General features: G+C 53.3%; 2 protein-coding genes across 2 annotated transcripts; both read left to right on the forward strand.

Moving 5' to 3' along the window:
• Window positions 1-1,509: 1,509 nt before the first annotated feature.
• LOC309603305 (olfactory receptor 14A16-like) lies at window positions 1,510-2,433 on the forward strand (the record flags this gene model as incomplete). Its single annotated transcript, XM_082338185.1, has 1 exon — window positions 1,510-2,433. The coding sequence occupies one exon, from the start codon at window positions 1,510-1,512 to the stop codon at window positions 2,431-2,433; it is 924 nt and encodes a 307-aa protein (XP_082194311.1).
• Window positions 2,434-17,055: 14,622 nt separating this feature from the next.
• On the forward strand, window positions 17,056-21,032 carry LOC309603306 (olfactory receptor 14A16-like; the record flags this gene model as incomplete). The annotated part of the gene is made up of 3 exons (XM_082338186.1): window positions 17,056-17,099; window positions 17,532-17,856; window positions 20,370-21,032. The coding sequence occupies 3 exons, from the start codon at window positions 17,056-17,058 to the stop codon at window positions 21,030-21,032; spliced, it is 1,032 nt and encodes a 343-aa protein (XP_082194312.1).
• Window positions 21,033-21,226: the final 194 nt, after the last annotated feature.

Raw genomic sequence — 21,226 nt, forward strand, 5'->3', positions numbered from 1 at the left:
AGAAAATGTGATTATAGGACCGAACTCTGTCTCTGGTAAGAGAAATTGCACTGCTGGGAGTAAGTCTCTCTCCCCAGCTGAGGGAGGGAACATCAGTGGTTGCTTCAGCCTGTTTCACAGCAGGTTCCCCTGGAGCCCCAGGGACACCTGGAGGGAGCCCAGAGGGGCAGAGAAAGTGCTGCCTTGGGCTGGGCCTCTGCTGCTGAGCTGGGCTGGGCTCCTGGCAAGGAGCTCCTGGCAAGGGAGCTCCTGGCAAGGGAGCTCCTGGCAAGTGGGCAGCCCTGCAGAGAGACAGCTGTGCCCAGGAACAGCTCCTCTGCAAAGCGCAGCAGGGCTGAGGGCACTGCCTGCAGGCACTGAGGGGAGAGGAGTGAGGCAGAGAGAGAAGGCAATCTGGAGTGGGAGGAGAGCTGAGTGTTCACTGTGGGAGAAATGTTCACAGCCCTTGACACAGTAAGTCTCTGGCTGCAGGGCAACACAGCTGTGGTTCCTGGAAAGATCTCCTAAAGCTGGCACATAACCCCAGCTTATGCAGTCTGTCAAGAGGGCTCTCAGTGGTTCTCTAGCATAGAGGAGGAGGATGTGTTCCAGAGCGGGGCTTCCCTGCTGCACCATCAGAGGCACAGGACATGGCGTTTCCCTTCTCCTGGCGACGGCTTCAGAAGTGTGAAGGTGGGTGTGCAGCCAGGGGTGCCCAGGGCCGTCCTTCCGAGCAGGTCCCTGCACCCCAGGGGCTGTGTGCTGGGGCAGGGACTGTTCTGCCTGCCAGGGTCAGCACTCAGCCTGCCCGGGGAGCTGCCCATGGTGATGTGGGGAGAAGCTGTGGGTAGAAGGAGTGACCCCTGGCAGGGCAGGGTCCTTCTGCTGTTGAGAGGGTGCTGCGTGGCTCAGGGCTGCTCCCAGCTCCAGATCATTCCTAAGGCATTTCTGAGGAGACTTTCAAGGGTGACATCAAAGCCACAGTTCCCTGAAAGGGAACGAATCTGTGCTTTCAGTTTTCCACTCTTGGTGGTCTGGGTGGGCAGTGGGAGATGGGAATTTATTTCTCCACTCTGGAGAAGGCACTGAGACCCTGGTTCTGGTTAGGACTTTTCTGAGCTGCTCCTAAGCCCCTGCACACACAGAGATGCCCCTGGGCAGTGCCTTGCTGCCGGGAGGGGTCTGCAGGGCAGAGCTGAGCACACAGCAGGTTGGATGGAGTCTGTGAGCACTGACAGGGAGGAGATGTGGGCACAGAGAAACAGCTCCTAGCACTGACAACTCCAGGCAGCAGATATGGGCAGGGAGTGAGAGGGGAGCTGCTCCCAGAAATGCTGGGGGAAGGAGGATTCAGGCACCTCCCTGCCGTCCCCTGCCATGCCAGACACGTTCTCCGGAGCAAGCCCCTGGTCTCCTCACCCACACAGCAGAGCATTATGGAAAATAGCATAGATTTTGTTCAGAGTAGTCTGACCTAAATATTTGACTGTCTTTTCCTTCATGGACAGTGCTGATGCCCAGCAGAATGAGATGTGCAACGGCAGCTCCATCACCCAGTTCCTCCTCCTGGCATTCACAGACACGCGGGAGCTGCAGCTCTTGCACTTCTGCCTCTTCCTGGCCATCTACCTGGCTGCCCTCCTGGGCAACGGCCTCATCATCACTGCCATAGCCTGCGACCACCGCCTCCACACCCCCATGTACTTCTTCCTCCTCAACCTCTCCCTCCTCGACCTGGCCTCCATCTCCACCACGCTCCCAAAGGCCATGGCCAATTCCTTGTGGGACAGCAGGGACATCTCGTACTTGGCATGTGCTGCCCAGCTTTTTCTGATAGTCTTTTTTATCTCAGCAGAATGTTACCTTCTCACTGTCATGGCCTATGACCGCTACGTGGCCATCTGCAAACCCCTGCACTACGGGACCCTCCTGGGCAGCAGAGCTTGTGTCCACATGGCAGCAGCTGCCTGGGGCAGTGCGTTTCTCTATGCTGTGCTGCACACTGCCAATACATTTTCCCTACCCCTCTGCCAAGGCAATGTCCTGCACCAGTTCTTCTGTGAAATCCCCCACATCCTCAAGCTCTCCTGCTCACATGCCTACCTCAGAGAGGTACGTCTTCTCGTGGTTAGTGCCTGTTTAATCTTTGGGTGTTTTGTTTTCATTGTGGTTTCCTATGTGCAGATCTTCAGGGCTGTGCTGAGGATCCCCTCTGAGCAGGGTCGGCACAAAGCCTTTTCCACGTGCCTCCCTCACCTGGCCGTGGTCTCCCTGTATGTCAGCACTGGCATGGTTGCCTACCTCAAGCCCCCCTCCGTCTCCTCCCCAGTTTTAAATCTGGTGGTATCATTTCTCTACACTGTGGTGCCTCCAGCAGTGAACCCCCTCATCTACAGCATGAGGAACCAGGAGCTCAAGGGTTCCCTGAAGAACCTTATGACCGGATGTTTTTAAGCAGCAGTGAACTGCCCATCTTCTTCTGCAAATCACATTGCACTCATAATGAAACTCATTCTAGGCTGAGACTTTCTTTGGTAGTTTGTTTTTAGCTTTTCTTAGTTGTAATTATGCTGTCCACAAAAAGTGCTTGTCTGCATCCCGCTTCTGTTTCAGTATCCACCTGTTTTTTGTGATCCATGGACTGTGTAAATGAGGAGCCATGCTCTCTGTGTGTTTAAACAAAATAAATGACACTGCAGTGACTTTTTTGTCCATGATCCTTCCCCTGAAACCTTTGTAAAGCTGCAGGTGGAGTACCTTGGTGCAGAGGTGGAGAGGAAAAACAGCCCTGGCACAGCAGCACTGCCAGGGAGCACCAGTTCTTGGTCTTTCCCAAGCTGCTCTCTTTCCACTTCCACACTCTCCTTCTCAGCCCTTGTCTTGGTGCACGGTCGGAGTGCTCTGGCAGCTTGGTCACAGTCCTGTGGTGCGGCAGTCCTGGGACCGCAGGCAGGGACGGGCAATGGGCACCTCTGTGACAGAGCTGGACTCCATAATAGCATTTTAGATTAGCTATTAGGAAAAAATTCTTCACGGAGAGAGTGGTTAGGCATTGGAACAGACTGCCCAGGGAAGTGGTACAATCACAATCCCTGGAAGTATTCAGGAAACCTGTGGATATGGATACGGTGTTTAAGGACATGGTTTAGAGGTGGACCAGGCAGTTAGGTTAACAGGTTGGACTCGATGATCTCAGAGGTCCTTTCCAACCTTAACCATTCTATGATTCTATGAGAAAGGATCTTCTCCGGGCAGTGCCTGAAGGCTTGGGTCTTTCAAAGTGGCTCTAGAGAACATGCCCAGAGAAGTGCCCAGGAGAGGAAAACCCTTGTGAGCAGCTCAAGTGTGTGAGTGTGCAGCTCTGGGGCACACAGCAGTGTCATGGACGCTCATGGGAGAATTCAGTCCTTGGCACCCAAGAATGACTCCTCGCACAGCCAGGCCTCCTGGGAGAGACGTGAAGGACCAGCGGAGCAGGGTCTGGTCTGTGCCCGTGTGCGCTGGACACCCCATCCAAAGCACATACGATACGGGCTGCTGTGGAGAAAATTAACCCTATCCCAGCCACAGCCAGTACACCGAAGCTCCCCTCCCACGGCATTCCTGGTAGCAGTTCCGTCTCACTCCCTGCCCAGTGCAGACCAACCGCCTGCAATACAAATGGGGTCACCAGATGAACTCCTCCCGAGCCGTGCACAAGCAGTCAAAGAGCCAAGAGGTGCCTCAGGGAGGTCCTCCCCTCACACATCTTGATGTGCTTCCTCAGCCGGTGTTTTTTGGATCCATGAATAGTGAATGGTGAAAGATGGTCATCCCCTGAGGATGAGATGGAAAGCCTTGAGCGCTCCTTAACTTAATAAATACTGCTTGTTGTTGTTGTTATGCTAACAAATGTAAACCAATTGAGTACAGTGTAAATATCATTCGAGAACATGCCCATACCTGACACCAAATAGCTCAAGAGCAATCTCTGCTCAGGGGTCTGTCAGCTGACTGGTCATGGCTGTGCTCTTAGGTACCACATCTCGGAGCTTGGGCACAGCACAGTTTAAGGATATTGGCTGTGAGGAAAGGGTAAACTGCTGAGCCCAGATAGCCAGGTAAAAATCCTGAGAAGAGACCTGAGCAGGATGCCCTCAGGAGAAGGAGAATAAAAAGGAACCTGTGTTTGGCAAACGCAGGGGAACATCTGGACCTCAGGAGGTCATGCTTGAACAACCAGACTGCCCATGCAGAACAACACTGGGTGACTGAGAATACTTGCAAGGAACTGAACGTGATCGGAGAGGACTAAAGTGTGTGTGTGCGCTATTGGATGATTAAACTTAGCTATATAGAAACCTTTCAAGCTGTATATGAGCTCTTGAAAAATCCCGATGGATACCTTCCTTCCCTATGGAGAGCTGGTCTCACGATCATGAAAGAAACCTTTTGCAGTTCTACCCTTGTGTCCCTTTCCTCCTCAGCTGATGAATGTCCCAACTTGCTTTTGCGACAGTGCCCCAGTTTAGCTGGGGCACCTCATGTGCATGCATAAATACTGACCCTTGTAATTCTAGACTTTGCATCCTAGCCTCTCTCCTCAGTGTGCACGTGGCAGTTGGAAACTTTCCTAACAGAAGCAACTGATGGCCACGACTGCAGTGTGGCAAGGTCTGTCCCCTGTCAATCCAGTAGATGTAGGGCAGTCCAGGAACACAAGGCACAGAGCACCGCAGTCTCCACTTGTGTGCCTGCACACTGTCTTATGTGCAGATCTTCAGGGCTGTGCTGAGGATCCTCTCTGAGCAGGGATGGCACAAAGCCTTTTCCATGTGCCTCCCTCACCTGCCCATGGTCTCCCTGTATGTCAGCACTGCCATGTCTGCCTACCTGAAGCCCCTCTCCATCGCCTCCCCTGTTCTAAATCTGGTGGTATCATTTTGGTATTCAGTGGTGCCTCCAGCAGTGAACCCCCTCATCTACAGCCTGAGGAACCAGGAGCTCAAGGATGCCCTATGGAAACGGGCCCAGTGGACGTTTTTTTACCAACAGTAACCTGCCTCCCCTTCTCTGCACATTTCCCAGAGTTTATCTTATGGCAGGAGACTATTGTTTTCCCTCATGATAATCATACATCTAGATATTTTTCTGTTTTTTGTTTTTTTTTTTTTTTTTTAATATAGTGCTTCTCTTGAGGCTTGATCCTGTTGTGCCTTACCCTTGCAAACAAGGTGTCAAATGTGGCCTGTCCAATATCAGCTCTTCAATAAAACAGAACCTCGCAGTTCCAGTGCCTGAAGGCTGAGCTCTTCCTCCAAAGCTGCTGCCAAGAAAATGTCCAATGAATTAGTCTTTTAAAGAGTCTGTTCTTCTTGTGTTCTCAATGTTTTGGGGTTAGGTTCATGGTACTATTGGGTTCCACTGGACCAAATGCTCTGGGTTTAAAAGCTCTCTTCTTGGTGTCCAGTGTCAGGGCAGATGGTCCATGAGCTCCCATTCTCTCCTCAGGTTTCTTCATGTATGACAGGAGTGATGGCATATACCAGACTCCCTGGAAATGAATTTGGAGGGGTGAGGAGAGGAGAGGATGGGGACTCACCACATGCCCTGAAGTTGGAATGAATGGAGGCTCAGAAGGTGAAACACCCTCAATGGTGAAGTCCCCCAAAAGCAAAACACTAAACTGAGGTACGCACAAACAAGGACTTTGCCATGGAGGTCAGTTGGAACCCAGCAGGCAGAGGGAAGGGAGACAGGACAAGGGGTAATGGTTTTAAAGTAAAGGAGGGTAGATTTAGACTGAACAAAAAGAAAAAAAAAAATCACGATGAGGGTGGTGAAACACTGAAATGGGTTGTCCAGAGTGATTGTAGATACTCCGTCCTTGGAAACATTCAAGGACAGGCAGGATGGGGCTCTGAGCAACTTGATCTGGTTGAAGATGTCCCTGCTCATTGCAGAGGGGTTGGACTAGATGACCACTAAAGGTCCCTTCCCACCCAAACCATTCTATGATTCTATGAATACAATGACAAGGACTAGAGGGGGCCCTGCCTCCAGCCAGGTGGAGGAAAGGGACAACCGGATTTACTTGACCGGTTTACCCCTGGCGCAGCTTGACCGGTGTACCCCTGGCGCAGCTTGAGGCCGCTTCCTCTCGTCCTATCACTCGTTACTAGGGAGAAGAGACCGACCCCCTCGCTACAACCTCCTTTCAGGTAGTTGTAGAGAGCAACAAGGTCTCCTCTCAGCCTCTTCTTCTCCAGACTAAACAACCCCAGTTCCCTCAGCTGCTCCTCGTAAGCCTTGTTCTCCAGACCCTTCACCATCTTCGTTGCCCTCCTCTGGAAACACTCCAGCACCTCGATGTCCTTCTTGTAGTGAGGGACCCAAAACCGAACACAGTACTCGAGGTGCGGCCTCACCAATGCTGAGTACAGGGGCACCATCACCTCCCTGGTCCTGCTGGTCACACTGTTCCTGATACAGGCCAGGATGCCATTGGCCCTCTTGGCCACCTGAGCACACTGCTGGCTCATGTTCAGGCGGCTGTCAACCAAGACCCCCAGGTCCTTTTCTGCCAGACAGCTCTCCAGCCACCCCTCCCCCAGCCTGTAGCATTGCATGGGGTTGTTGTGACCCAAGTGCAGGACTCGGCACTGAGCCTTGTTGAACCTCATGCAGTTGGCCCCGGCCCAACGATCCAGCCTGTCCAGGTCCCTCTGCAGGGCCTTTCTACCCTCCAGCAGATCGACACTTCCACCCAACTTGGTGTCATCTGCAAACTTACTGAAGGTGCACTCGATCCCCTCGTCCAGATCATCAATGAAGACATTGAAAAGGACTGGCCCCAGTACTGAGCCCTAGGGAACACCACTTGTGACAGGCCACCAACTGGATTTGACTCCATTCACCACCACTCTCTGAGCTCGCCCGTCCAGCCAGTTTTTAATCCAGCGTAGAGTGCACCCATCCAAGCCGTGAGCAGCCAGCTTCTCCAGGAGAATGCTGTGGGAGACTGTGTCAAAGGCCTTACTGAAGTCCAAGTAGACAACATCCACAGCCTTCCCCTCATCCACTAAGCGGGTCACCTTGTCATAGAAGGAGACCAGGTTAGTGAAACAGAATCTCCCTTTCATAAACCCATGCTGGCTGGGCCTGATCCCTCGGTTGTCCCGCACTTGCTGCATAATGGCACTCAAGATGACCTGCTCCATGACCTTCCCCGGCACCGAGGTCAGGCTGACAGGCCTGTAGTTCCCCAGATCCTCCTTCCGACCCTTCTTGTAGAGGGGCGTCACGTTTGCTAGCTTCCAGTCATCCGGGACCTCCCTGGTCGACCAGGACTGCTGATAAATGATGGAGAGTGGCTTGGCCAGCTCCACTGCCAGCTCCCTCAGTATCCTCGGGTGGATCCCATCTGGCCCCATGGACTTGTGCACATCCAGGTGGAGGAGCAGGTCAGTGATTATCACCTCTTCAACAACTGGGACTTCACTTTGTGTCCTATCTCCATCTCCCAGCTCAGGGGCTGGAAAAACCCGAGGATGACTAGCTTGACTATTAAAGACTGAGGCAAAGAAGGCATTAAGTACCTCTGCCTTCTCCTCATCCTTTGTGGCAAGGTTACCTTCTGTATCCAACAAAGGAGGGAGATTCTCCCTGGCCCTCCTTTTGTCACTAACATATTTATAAAAACTTTTTTTGTTGTCTTTAACAGCAGTGGCCAGTTTAAGTTCCAGCGGCACCTTCGCCTTTCTGATCTTCTCCCTGCATAACCTCACAATATCCTTGTAGTCCCCCTGAGTCACCTGCCCCTTCTTCCAAAGGTGGTAGGCTCTCCTTTTTTTTCTAAGTTCTAGCCAAAGCTCTCTGTCCAGCCAGGCCGGTCTTCTCCCCCACCTGCTCGACTTGCGGCACATGGGGACGGCCTGCTCCTGCGCCTTTAAGATTTCCTCTCTGAATAACATCCAGCCTTCCTGGACTCCTTTGCCCTTCAGGACTGCTTCCCAAGGGACTCTGTTAACCAGACTCCCGAACAGCCCAAAGTCCGCCCTTCTAAAGTTCAGGGTGGCGGTCTTGCTGACCCCCTTCCTTACCTCTCCTAGAATTGAAAACTCTTATCATTTCATGGTCGCTGAGCCCAAGACAGCAGACACAGGTCACCTCACATTCCTCTTCCAGTGCCATGCGACTGTTCTGGGACCTCACGATCCCTGCCCTGTTCAAGGGGCCAAACAGAGGAAGTTAGGGTTAGGAGGGGCTGAAGGTGAGGGGGTTGGAGCACAGGAATGAGGGCTTTGGGGCTTAGGTGTTCAGGTTAGGGCTTTGAGATCAGAGCTCACCTTTAGGACGCTGTGACACCTTGGGGTCAGGGACAGGTGAAAGCTGGACACCCAGCTTGAGGCCGGACACTGAACCTTGAAGGCAGCTAAAATGAAAGGCTGTGCATTCAGTCTCGGGTGGTTTAGCTCTTTGTGTGTAGTTGTGTTTTAGCTACCTTGGTTGTGGCTTTCCTCTTGTTTTGGGGGACTGTGGGCTCTTCACTGCCGCTTGTGAAAGTGCCCAGACCATGGTTGCAAGAGCTTGGGGTTCATTCCACTGTGTGGGGCTGTTACCCTTAGTGTGTGATGGAGTTGGCATGATGGGACGTGCTTCTCCAAAGGGCTCTTTCCCCACCTGAGTTGGCTGCAGCGTCCTCCTGTCCTCTCCGAGGGAAGTAATTTACCGTCATCTTGCAGTTTGCCCAAAATGAACTGAGTGGAATGTGAACAGGAAGATGACCTGCAATCTCCCAGTCTCTCAGCAGGTCAGGTTTTGCCGTCTACTGGCAAACTGGAAAGTGTCCAGTGCTTAATTTTTTCCCGTAAATGACACATTGTTTGGACCAGTGATGAGGTGCACCCCCAAACGCCCAGGCTTTGTTTCTAAGTGTTATTAATGTATTTTGCCTCCTGAGGATACCGTGTTCCTGAGGAGGAACGGTTACTTCTACTTAAACTGACCCACTTTCTTTCTAAAGAGATGGACGGTGAGACCGTGGAGAAGGAGGCGCTTGAGGAAGGAGGCAGTCCCTCAGTGCCAGTCTCTGACGGAAAAGCGGGGGCAATCCAACCAAGCGGCGTGCCAGGTAATTGCTGTCCCTCGGTCATCCAGTGTCACATCTCAAAATCCCTGGGTGTCTGCAGGCTCTTCCCCTGGTGCTGGCTACTGCACATGGTGTCAGCAGCCGAACTATTAGTACAGAGCCAGTGTTCTGAAGGGAGCCAGGAGCGGCTCCCTGAGGATGGCTGTCGTCTCGGGGGTGTGGAGGTTCTTGCCAGCAGTGTGCCAGAGAGACACCGGTAACCCTCTGTGGATGTGGTGAAGTGCTCGCCTCCCACCGCCCCCCTTTCCCAGGAATTTCAGAACTCTGCCATTTTGGGAACGAGGCCATGTGAACCACGTGCAGTAGATGATGGGAAATGTGACTCTTGATCGAATGTGCCTCCCTCAGTACCTGCATCCCAGAGCTTGCCGTGCGTCCCTAGAGGCCCTAGGCCCAACAGAGGGGGATCCCTGCTGTGAGCTGAGGTGCAGGACACGCTAACGTGCAGAATTGTTCCTCCAGGTGTGGATGGCAGGAGAAACTCAAATGCTGTGGATCCCAATGATTTCCAGAAATACTGCATAGAAGGCGCCGTGGCAGTCTTGGGCTCCGTGCTGTTTGGGATGGCATTGTGTGGTGTGATCTGTCTGTGGAGGAAGAGGAAACAGTGAGTTGTTGGCAGGTTTTTTTGCCAAACTTCTGTATGAGATGGCTGCTGTTGGTCATGAAGCATTTTGAGTATTCTGGAGTGGCGAGTTACTTATTGGCTAGACTCGACTGAGGTTTCTGCTGTAAGATGCTTTCACTGGCCTCTCCATTCATGGGCATTCTTTTCTGAAAGCCCTTCTTACTGTGGCAAGTGTTGCTTAAAAGTGACCCTGCCTCAACAAGAGCAGACCCAGCGAGAGACGTAGGCAGAGCAAGGTCAGAAAGTAAAAACAACAAGGGATGCTGTTGCCATAGAAAGTGAGAACTGCAATAGTGACATCTCCCTGCCAGTGAACCCCGCAGCAGAAATCACTCGGTTAGGTGATGCCATCAATCCCAGATGTTCACCGCAGCCAAGGTGTCTCAGCAACGCAGACCGTGGTGACGAACCTTCCCAGCTCTGTGCTGTTCTTTGGGGAAAGAGTCAGTCTGTCCCACCTGCAGCCCAACGCTTCCAGCGTGCGCGTTCTCAGCACAGGCAGGGCTTTTGTCTGTGCAGGGTACGTATCCCTTTGGATAGGTCTTGTGAAGAGAGGATGGAGAGCACCTCAGCGAGCAGTGAGCCGAGGCTGTCCCCTCGCCTGGTCAGGGATGGGCACGGAGGCGAGCGCTGGTCCCTGCCAGGCACGCTGAGAAAGGCGACCAGGAGGCTCTGCTGGCCCTGCAGTGCCGTGCCCGGCTTTGGTCCCCTCGGCCTGCCGGGGTCAGGTCTCCTTCCCGGCACCTGCAGAGCAGGCAGGTCAGGATGGTCAGGGCCGAGAGGAGACGAGCCATGGGCAGGCGAGCAGAGCCCCAGCCGAGGGGTGCGGGGCGCCCCGTTTTCTGCACAAAGCTCTCCGTGCCCACAGCTGCCACGTGCAGCCAGGTGCCCAAACCCCACAGGGCGCCCAGCGCTGCCCCGCACCCTGGCACCCACGTGGCACCGCAGCTGCAGCGGGGCCTCAGCAGCCTCCTCTCTTCACAGGCGCCTCTCTGCAGCTTCGTGAGCCCGGCCTGACACCCGCAGCCGCCCCACGCGCCCAGACAGCTGTCCTGCATGTCCCAGAACCCCTGAGAGCCGGACCCGATGCCAGCAGCCACTGCCTGTGCCTGGAAATCCATCCCACCTGCCACGGAGCACCAAGGATCCAGCCCCTGCCAGCCCTCACCAGTGTGTGTCCTGAACAAAGGCTATTGTTAATAAAAGACAGGTTTGGACCCTATAAATCAGGCCTGAAACTCTAAAAATGAGGCTTTGGACCTTCAAAATCAGAACTGGGGACTTAAAAATGATGCTCTGCACCCTTTAAATGCGTCCATGAACCTTAAAAGCGAGGCTTGGAAATATTGCAAATGAGGGTGTGGACCCTGAAAATGAGGGTTTGGACCTGAAAAAGGAGCGTTTCAACCCTAGAATCAAAGCTTTGTACTCTAAAAATGAAGCTTTGGGCCCTAAAAATGAGGCTGTGAGCCCTAAAAGAGGGCTTTGGACCCTAAAAATGAGGGTTTGGACACTCCAGATGTGGCTTGGACCCTCAAAACGACTGGCTGGATCCTAAAAGTGCCATCTTGGAGCCTGAAATTGAGGCTTCAGAAAGTCAAAATGAGGCTTTGGAGTCTAAAAAAGGAGACTTTGCCATCTGAAACAGAGGCTTTGGACCATCAACATGAGGCTTTGAAGTCTAAAATGATGCTTTGGAAGCAAAACTAAGACTTGAGAAAGTAAAAATGAGGCCTTGGACCCTCTAAATGTCGCTTAGAACCCTGAAAAGAGGCTTGCTGCCCTAAAAGTGAGGGTTTAAACGCTAAAAATGAAACTGTGGGACCCCAAAAAAGGCTATGGGTAATAAAAGACAGGTTTGGCACAAAAAAAATGAGGATTTTGGCCTTCAGAGGGACTCTTTGGGCAGTAAAAAGAATGGGCCGGATGCTACAAATGACACTCGGGACCCTGCAAACGAGGGGAATACGTTATGTTCCTCCCTGGACGCAAGAGCTGAAGCTTTTTTCCCAACTATAGGGCTTTGGGCACCCCAGTGAAGGCTTTGAGCTGTCAAAGAGGGCTTTGGAGCCTATAAATGAGAGTTTGGACCCTCCAAAGGAGGATTTGGGCCTTCAAAATGGGGCTTGGGAAATGAAATGGAGGTTTGGAACCCTGAAATCAGGTTTGGTGCCCTAAAATGATGCTTTGGTACCAAAACCTATGGCTTTGCACCCTAAAAATGGGGTTTTGGAGGCTCAAAATGAGGCTTTGGACATGAAACAAAGGAGGCTTTGTAGCGTAAATGAGGAGTTTGGACCCTCAAATGAGGCTTTGGGCCCACCAAATGAGTATTTGGGCTGTCAAAATGAGGCTTTGGTCCATCCAAATTGCAGACTGGATCCTACAAATGAGGCTATGCTTCCTGAAAAGGAGGCTTTAGAAGCTAAAACTGAGGGTTTTAGCCCCAAAATGAGCCTTTGGACATTATAAATAAGGGTTTGGACTCTAAGAATGAGGCTTTGGACCTTCAAAATCAGAACTGGGGACTTAAAAATGACACTGTGGGCCCTTGAAATGCGTCCTTGAATCTTAAAAGTAGGGCTTGGAAATTGTAAGTGAGGGTTTAGACCCTGAAAATGAGGGTTTGGACCATCAAAAGGAGGCTTTCAGCCCTGGAATCAAAGCTTTGTACTCTAAAACTGAATCTTTGAGCCCTAAAACAGGCAGTTGGCCCTAAAAACGAGGGTTTGGAAACTCAAGATGCAACTTGGGCCCTCAAAACAGCTGGTGGCATCCTAAAACTGAGCCTTTGGAGCCTGAAATTGAGGCTTTGGAAAGTCAAAATGCGGCTTTGCAATTTAAAAAGGGGACTTTGCAAACTGAAACAGAGCCTTTGGACCATAAAAATGAGGCTTTGGAGCCTAAAAAGAGACTTTGGACCCTAAAATGAGCCTTTGATCCCTAAAAGTGAGGCTTTGGGCCATAGAAATGAGGCTTTGGATTCTAAGATGAGGGTTTGGACCTTAAAAATGTGGCTTTGGGCCTTAAAATGATCATTTGGACCATAAATGAGTATTTGGATCCTGAAAAGGAGGCTTTGGGCCCTGAAAAGGAGACTTTGGGCTCTGTAATCAGTTTTGGACCTTAAAACTGTCCCTGCTCATGAAGTTCAGGGCTGTTTATGGAGTTATTCATCTGAATGATTCGAGTCATGTGCCATAGGGAGAACTCTGTCTCTCTCTTCTCCTTCTGCTGTGTTTACGAGATCTCCACTGACGTGGAGATATTGGCCGTTGCCTCATGTCCAGCCCCACGTTGCCTTACAGCATTCAGGGAATCTGCTCACTTTCATGTTCAAATCCAGGCCCACGGAGCTCCATGAGGTGCCAGGGCTACACGAGGTGCCAGGAAACAACGTTCTTTATCCTTTGTGCAGTCCAACAGAAACAACGTTCCCATGAGAACTTGTTGCTGCGCTGTTAGGGGCAGGCAAAGCCAGGCAGGTGGCCTGATGGCCAGTGGAGAGTGGGAGCTGGCTGCAGGCTCCTCGGTGGCAATGAGCTGCTGAGGTTGTCCTGCGGCGCAGGGACCTGTGCAGCACAGCACAGGCGTGAAGACCACACTGTCCATGCAGCACAGCCCAGCCCAGCAGGAACTGCTCAGGTTTCCCGTGAGAAGGCTGTCCTCCAGCCTGGTGCCCCAGCTGAGGTGCTGCGGCCCACACGTGCACTGCCGGGAAGAGCTGTAGGCCCATGGCTTGTCACACAACTGCCACCTTTTTTGATTAAATGAGTAGAATAGCATAGCATAAACCAGAGCAGAGCAGGATAGTTTAGTTTTAGGGGACCTACAATGATCATCTAGTCTGACTGCCTGATGAATTCAGGGCTGACCAAGTTAGAGCAAGTTATTAAGGGCATTGTCCAAATGCCTCTTAAGCACTGACAGGCTTGGGGCATCGACCACCTCTCTAGGAAGCCTGTTGCAGGGTTTGACCACCCTCTCGGTAAAGACATGTTTCCTGATATCCAGTTTACACCTGCTGTGGTGCAGCTTTGAGCCATTCCCATTCATCCTAGCACTGGATGCCAGGGAGAAGAGATCAGCACCTCCCTCTCCACGTCCCCTCCTCAGGCAGCTGGAGAGAGCCATGAGGTCGCCCCTCAGCCTCCTTCTCTCCAAACTAGACAAGCCCAAAGCCCTTAGCTGCTCCTCAGAGGACATGCCTTCCCGCCCTTTGACCAGCTTTGGTGCCCTGCTCTGGATGCATTCCAGGACCTGAACATCCTTCTCCAATGGCGGGGCCCAGCACCGCACACAGTATTCCAGGTGAGGCCGCACCAACGCTGAATACAGCGGGATAATCCCCTCTCCTGACCGGCTGGTTTTGCTGTGTTTGATGCACCCCAGAACACGGTTTGCCCTCCTGGCTGCCAGGGCACACTGCTGACTGCTGTTGAGCCTGCTGTCCACCAGCACCCCCAGATCCCTTTCTGCAGGGCTGCTCTCCAGCCACTCCTCTCCCAATTTATACTCATGCCCGCTGTTACTCCATCCTGGGTGCAGAATCTGGCATTTTGACTTGTTAAATTTCATCCCATTAATCATAGCCCAATGCTCCAATCTCTCTAGATCCCTCTGCAAGGCCTCTTGTCCCTCGAGAGAGTCGACAGCACCTCCCAGTTTGGTATCATCAGCAAACTTGGTAATGGTGCATTCGACTCCTGCATGCAAATTATCGATAAGCATATTGAACAGAACTGGCCCTAGAATCCTAGGGATTCTTCCCCAGAGCCCTGAGGAAGACCGCTGGGGACCAGTCGCCAGCCAGATGCAGCCCCATTCACTACGACCCTTTGAGCTCTGCCCTTCAGCCAGTTCTTCACCCAGCGCACCGTGAACCCACTCATCCCACAGTTGGACAACTTGTCCAGAAGGATGCTGTGAGGGACAGTACCAAAAGCCTTACTAAAATGCAGGAAAACTACACCCACCACCTTCCCTTCATCCACTGGTATGGTGACCTTATCCCAGAAGGGTGTCAAATGAGTTAAGCAGGACTTGTATTTAACATGGGTTCACAAAGGGGAAGGGAAAGTCCAGAGGTCCCTTCCAACCTCAACATTTCTGTGATTCTGTGAGTAGAAAGGAGAAAGGAGAAAACTCCTGTGCATTTGTGACAGGCATGGGAGGGAGCTGAGGTCCCTTCCAGCCCCAGCACTACAAATCCAGCATGAGATGCCTCCATTGACTCAGCTGATTGCCTTCCCTCAGCATGGCTAAAGGAGATGCCTCCCTGGCAGTCTCCAGGTGTCCTGTCTCATGATGGGCCAAGGAAGGGGGATTCTCAGACCTAACTGTGTCTCGGAGAGCAGCAAGGCCACTGCTGCAAAGAAACGTCTCTGCAGAGGTGAGACAGGCAACAGCGGTGATTCCTTCAGTCTCTTCCCAAGCAGGTTCCTGGAGAGCCCCAGGGACCCCTGGAGGGAGCGCCGAGTGGGGTGGGGGGCAGAGACAGTGACGTCTTGGGCAGGTCCCCTCCTCCGGGGCTGAGACAGGCTCCTGGGGTGGAGGGAGCTCCTGGTAAGTAGGCAGCAGTGCAGAGAGACAGCTCTGCCAAGGAGCAACTCCTCTGCCAAGCGCAGCAGGGCTCTGGGCAAAGGAGTAGGGCAGAGCGCGATTAAAGGCAGGCTGGAGTGGGAGGAGAGAGGGGAGCTGCAAGGGAAGAAACCTTTGCAGCCCTTGACACGGTAAGTCTCTTGGTGCAGGGCAATGCAGCTGCCCTTGCGGGAAGGGTCTCCGAAAGCGTTCATAGGCTCCAGCCTGCAGGGTCTGTGAGGAGGCCTCCCAGCCCAGGGGCTCATGTTAGACCAGGGGGAAGGGGTGAAGGCAGGCTGTGCAGCCAGAGCTGCCCAGGGCATTTCAGAGGGGACTTTTGCAGAGGAAGAGCAAGGCAGGGGATCCCTTAAAGCTAAAGAGCTTTCCTGAAGCTCTGCTTTCAGTTTCCTGCTGTTTCAGGACAAAGGGAAAAGGCACTGCTGCGTTTGGCGAGGGAGCGTGAGAGTCCTGAGCTGCCACCCTGAGAGATCAGGAGGTCTGGTAGGAGCCAAGGCAACTGCTTGCATCCACTCCTCTCCCTCCAGAGAGCACCAGCACCACCTTTGCTGTCCTCAGCAGGGTTTCTCTGACCTGCTCCTTCCTGCCTGCAAGCGGGGAGTACCTCTGGAGAGTGCCTGGAACTGGGAGGTTTCTTGAGGTCAGAGCTGAGCAGACAGGAGTGGGTGATGGGGTCTGTGATCCCTGACAGGGAAAAACTGGAGGGCAGAGCAACAGTTCCCGGCAGGGATAGCTCCAGGCAGCAGAGACATGGGCAGAGAGCTCTAGGAACCTCCAACCCCAAATGCCATGGGAGGGAGAAGTTGGGAAGCTCCCGGTCATCCCCTCCAATGCAGACACCTGCCTCTGCGCAAGACCCCTGCTCCCGTCTCCCACCCAGCACAGCCTCTGCCCTCAAGGCTGTGTGGTCCCGGGCAGGAGTTGCCTCCTGTGCAGCCAGAGCTCTGGCACAGCAGAGGGGCATCTCTCCTGACACGTGGCCGCTTCCCTCTGCAGGGCAAAGGGGCTGCGAGCGACTGCCCTGGGCTTTTGCTCACTGGGAGGTGCTGTGCTCTGCTGGGTAAGGAGAAGGCTTTCCTGAGTGCCCGGCCGCCTCTCCTCTCCTTGCTTCCCTTGGGAGGAGAGTGACAGAGTTCTGCTTTGGTCCTCCACCTGCTTGTGCTGCTCTTCTTCCTGCTCGTGGGGTCCCTGGCAGGAACGGTGGTGGTGTGGGGCAAGGGGTGGGGGTGTGGAGTGCCTGCTCTGGCCCTGGCCTGGAGGGCGCTGCCCTGGAGGTGTTTCCATGGGACCAAGGTGCCCACGCCCTCTCTTCATTTTCCAGGCTCGAGACACTGCACTCAGGGCTTGGCAATGAGACACTGCTTCCCTTAGCAGACAGCACCTTAAGACACCGGATTCTGCTGGACAGGGAGTCCTGCGGGGCTGTGAGCATCCCTCCAGAAGGGCACAGCTCTCCTGTAGGACCTTGGAGATGTCTGAGAGCACCCGATCTGCCCACGCCAATCAGCATCCTTGCCCTGTCCTCTTCCTCATACTCTGCAGAGCTGTGCTGGAAAGGAGAGGTGTTTTGAACTCTGCACCTGGCACAGCACCCCTCTGCTCCCAGGACAGGCCTGTGTCTTTTGCAGAGCAACCTCTGGGTGCAGTCGTCCTGCAGCTGAGAGCGGTGCAAGCCCAGAGCAGCTGGGCACCAGGCTGATGGACAGAGCAGCCCTCCTGCATGGGAGCACTGACGCAGGTTTACAGAGGGAGCAATGGGGGAAGGTAACCCTTTCCAAGAACGTTTCCCAAGTGGGATGGGGGTGTCTGAATACTAAAACACAGTGTAACGGGACCCATTTGCTGCACCTCATCTCCCACCGTCCTCTGGGGAAGAAAGCGTCCTTCTGGGCTTTTTGCCCTCCGCTCTAGTGCAGGACAGGGAACTCCTCCCCAGGAAGCCTCCCTCCAAACACCCTGGGCTGTTGCTGCCTCCATGGGTCATTGCTGGAAAGCAGGGCTGACCCTTCAGGAGCCCCTGGGGAGAGGCCACGGCTCTGCACAGCACACTCAGCCAGCACAAACCACAGCTGAAGCCTCCGAGCTGCGTAACAGTCCCCCGGGAAAGAAAAGCACCCTTAGGTATTGCACAATGAATGAATCAAATTTTGCTTAGAGAAGCTTCTCTGAATTTTTCTCTTTTCTCTCCTTTGGCAGTTTCCATGCCCAGAAGCAGCAAACGTCCAATGGCAGCTCCATGAATGAGTTCCTCCTCTTGGCATTGGCAGACACGCGGGAGCTGCAGCTCTTGCACTTCTGGCTCTTCCTGGCCATCTACCTGGCTGCCCTCCTGGGCAACGGCCTCATCATCACCGCCATAGCCTGTGACCACCACCTCCACACCCCCATGTACTTCTTCCTCCTCAACCTCTCCCTCCTCAACCAGGGCTTAATCTCCACCACTCTCCCCAAAGCCATGGCCAATTCCCTGTGGGACACCAGGGCCATCTCCTACTTGGGATGTGCTGCCCAAGCCTTTGTGTTTGTATTTTTCATTTCGGCAGAATATTCTCTCCTAACCACCATGGCCTACAACCGCTATGTGGCCATCTGCAAACCTCTGCACTACAGGACCCTCATGGGCAGCAGAGGTTGTGTCCACATGGCAGCAGCTGCCTGGGGCACTGGGTTTCTCTATGCTGTGCTGCACACTGCCAATACATTTTCCCTACCCCTCTGCCAAGGCAATGTCCTGGAGCAGTTCTTCTGTGAAATCCCCCAGATCCTCAAGCTCTCCTGCTCAGATGCCTACCTCAGGGAAGTTGGGCTTCTTGTGGTTAGTGCCTGTTTTGTATTTGGTTGTTTTGTTTTCCTTGTGGTGTCCCATGTGGAGATCTTCAGGGCCGTGCTGAGGATCCCCTCTGAGCAGGGTCGGCACAAAGCCTTTTCCACGTGCCTCCCTCACCTGGCCGTGGTCTCCCTTTATGTCAGTACTGCTGTGTTTGCCTACCTGAAGACTCCCTCCATCTCCTCCCCATAGTAGACTTAGTGGTGGCAGTGCTGTACACTGTGGTGCCTCCAGCAGTGAACCCCCTCATCTACAGCATGAGGAACCAGGAGCTCAAGGATGCCCTATGGAAAGTGGCCCAATGGACGCTGTTTCACCAACAGTAACCTGCCTCGCCTGCTCTGCACATTTCTCAGAGTTTATCTTAGGCCACGAGTGTTCTTTATTCGCTTGTGATAATCCTGCTTAGAGATAATTATCTGGGTTTATACTACTTATCTTGAGTCTTAAACCTATTGTTTCTGACCCTTGCAGCAAAATGTGTCAGATGTGGCCTGTCACATAGCAGCTGTTCAATAAAACAGAATCTCCCAGGTCCAGTGCATGAAGGCTGGGCTCTTCCTCCAAAGTCTGTTCTCCTTGTGTTCTCAATGTTTTTTGAGTTAAGCTCATAGCACCTTTGGGTTCCATTGGACCAAATGTTCTGGATTTAAAAGCTCTCTTCTTGGTGTCCAATGGGAGGGGAGATGGCCCATGAGTTCCCATTCTCTCCTCAGGTTTCTTCATGTATGACAGGAGTGATGGCATATACCAGACTCCCTGGAAATGAATTTGGAGGGGTGAGGAGAGGGGAGGATGGGGACTCACCACATGCCCTGGGGTTGGAATGAATGGAGGCTCAGAAGGTGTAACACCCTCAATGGTGAAGTCCCCAAAAGCAAAGCACTAAATCATCTTATCCATGAACAAGGACTCTGCAGTGCCATGGGAGTCAGTGGGAACTCAGAAGCCAGAGGGAGGGGAGCCTGGAGAGATTCGGGAGCTGCCTGAGGTGGCCCAGAGCCAGGACTGATGTATTGTTCTGAGGAGTGGGGCTGGTGGAGGCAGAGGAGGGGCCAAATTCAGTCAGGTATGGGCATCACCTACAATATGAATTCAGAAGAGCCAGAGAGTGCCTCGCCTGTTTCCTCATTGCCTTTGGGCCAGCACCGGTCTTGGGGTTGATTGGGAGCCTGAACCCCCATCTCTGCCCTGCAGGAGCTGCTGTGCCCTTCAGAGGGGCTGGGGCTGTGGGGTGAGTGCCCAGAGCTCTGCAGCACCCTGTGGTGGGCGCTGCCGTGGGGCCAGCCCAGGCTGGGCTGGGGAGGGGGCAGGGGAGGTGGGGAGAGCTGGGGAGGGGCTGGGCTGGGCTGGGAAGTGCCCAGGAGAGGAAAGCCCCAGTGTAGAGCTAAGCTGTGTGAGTGTGCAGGGTGGGGGCACCCAGCAGGGTGCTGACAGTGCAGAGTCAGGCATCATGGTGAAGGAAGCAAGGCACCAAAGGTGCAGAAGAGAGGGGCCAGGTCTGTGCCATGTTCCCTGGACATCCTAGGGAAGCCGCCCTGTGAAAACTGTCCCGGATCAGTCCCACACACTGGCCATGTCCATCTCTGGCCGTACACCCCAGCCCTTAGGAGGAACCTTTGCTGCATGGTCACCTCTGTCCTCCTCTGGGGCTCTGTGATACTGAACTCTACCACCAGTAGTAGTAAAAAGGGAACCAGTTTCCTACTCATATTTATTACACACAAGTCCCATAGCTCTTGCCACAGCTGGTCTCTCAGCCAAGCCAGTTCTCAGACAAGTTGCTAGAGCAAGTGCTCATGGCCTTGTCTCAACAAATATTAGAAAAGTCCATTGATTGAAATCCTACCAACTGTCTTGGGTCATTGCTCCAGTGTTTGACTGTGGGGGATTTCTCAAGAACCCAGCCCTGTCAGCCTCTCCTTGTCCAGAATGTTCTCCAGGTCCCAACCATCCTTCTAGCCTCTGCAGGATTCGCTCCAGTCTGTCGGGGTCTTTCTTGTGCTAGGAAGCCCCACACTGTATACAGCAGTCCTCCCAGGCTCAACTTACTCCATTGTTCCCAATTCATCTACCCACCCCAAACCAAAGACGAGCAGGGAGGGTGGTGAGGAGGGGGTTAACAGTCACTACAGAACATCTCTGCTGCTCCTTCCTCTTTACACTTCACACTGGGGCCGGTCCTGTTCAACATCTGTGCTGCACAGGTCTTTTTCTTTCTCTTCTTGGTTGTAGGGGAGTATTGTTTTCTCACTGTCATGGCCTATGACCACTACGTGGCCATCTGCAAACCCCTGCACTATGGGACCCTCCTGGGCAGCAGAGCTTGTGTCCACATGGCAGCAGCTGCCTGGGGCACTGGGTTTCTCTATGCTGTGCTGCACACAGCCAATACATTTTCCCTACCCCTCTGCCAAGGCAATGTCCTGGACCAGTTCTTCTGTGAAATCCCCCAGATCCTCAAGCTCTCCTGCTCAGATGCCTACCTCAGGGAAATTGGGCTTCTTGTGGTTAGTGCCTGTTTAACATTTGGGTGTTTTGTTTTCCTTGTGGTGTCCTATGTGCAGATCTTCAGGGCCGTGCTGAGGATCCCCTCTGAGCAGGGACGGCACAAAGCCTTTTCCACGTGCCTCCCTCACCTGGCCGTGGTCTCCCTGTTTATCACCACGGCAGTGTTTGCCTACCTGAAGCCGCACTCCTTCTCCTCTCCATCCCTGGATCGGGTGGTGGCAGTGCTGTACTCGGTGGTTCCTCCAGCAGTGAACCCCCTCATCTACAGCATGAGGAACCAGGAGCTCAAGGATGCAGTGTGGAAGCTGATGACTGGATGGTTTTATGCAGCAACAAACTGCCCATCTTCTTCTGTATAGCACTCACAATGTAAAGCACTATAGGCCCAGCCTGACTTTGGTAGTTGGTTTGGTTTGGTTTTTAGCTTTTCTTAGCTGCAATAATGTTGTCCACAACGAAATGCCATTACTCATACCATTCCTAAGTCAGTATCTACCTGTCCTGTGTGACCCAGAGACTGTGTAATGACGAGCTGTGCTCTCTGTGATTTAAA

The sequence above is a fragment of the Platalea leucorodia genome, assembly GCF_965183815.1.
Source record: "Platalea leucorodia genome assembly, contig: HAP1_HAP1_SCAFFOLD_54, whole genome shotgun sequence".
NCBI classification, from domain to species: Eukaryota; Metazoa; Chordata; class Aves; order Pelecaniformes; family Threskiornithidae; genus Platalea; species Platalea leucorodia.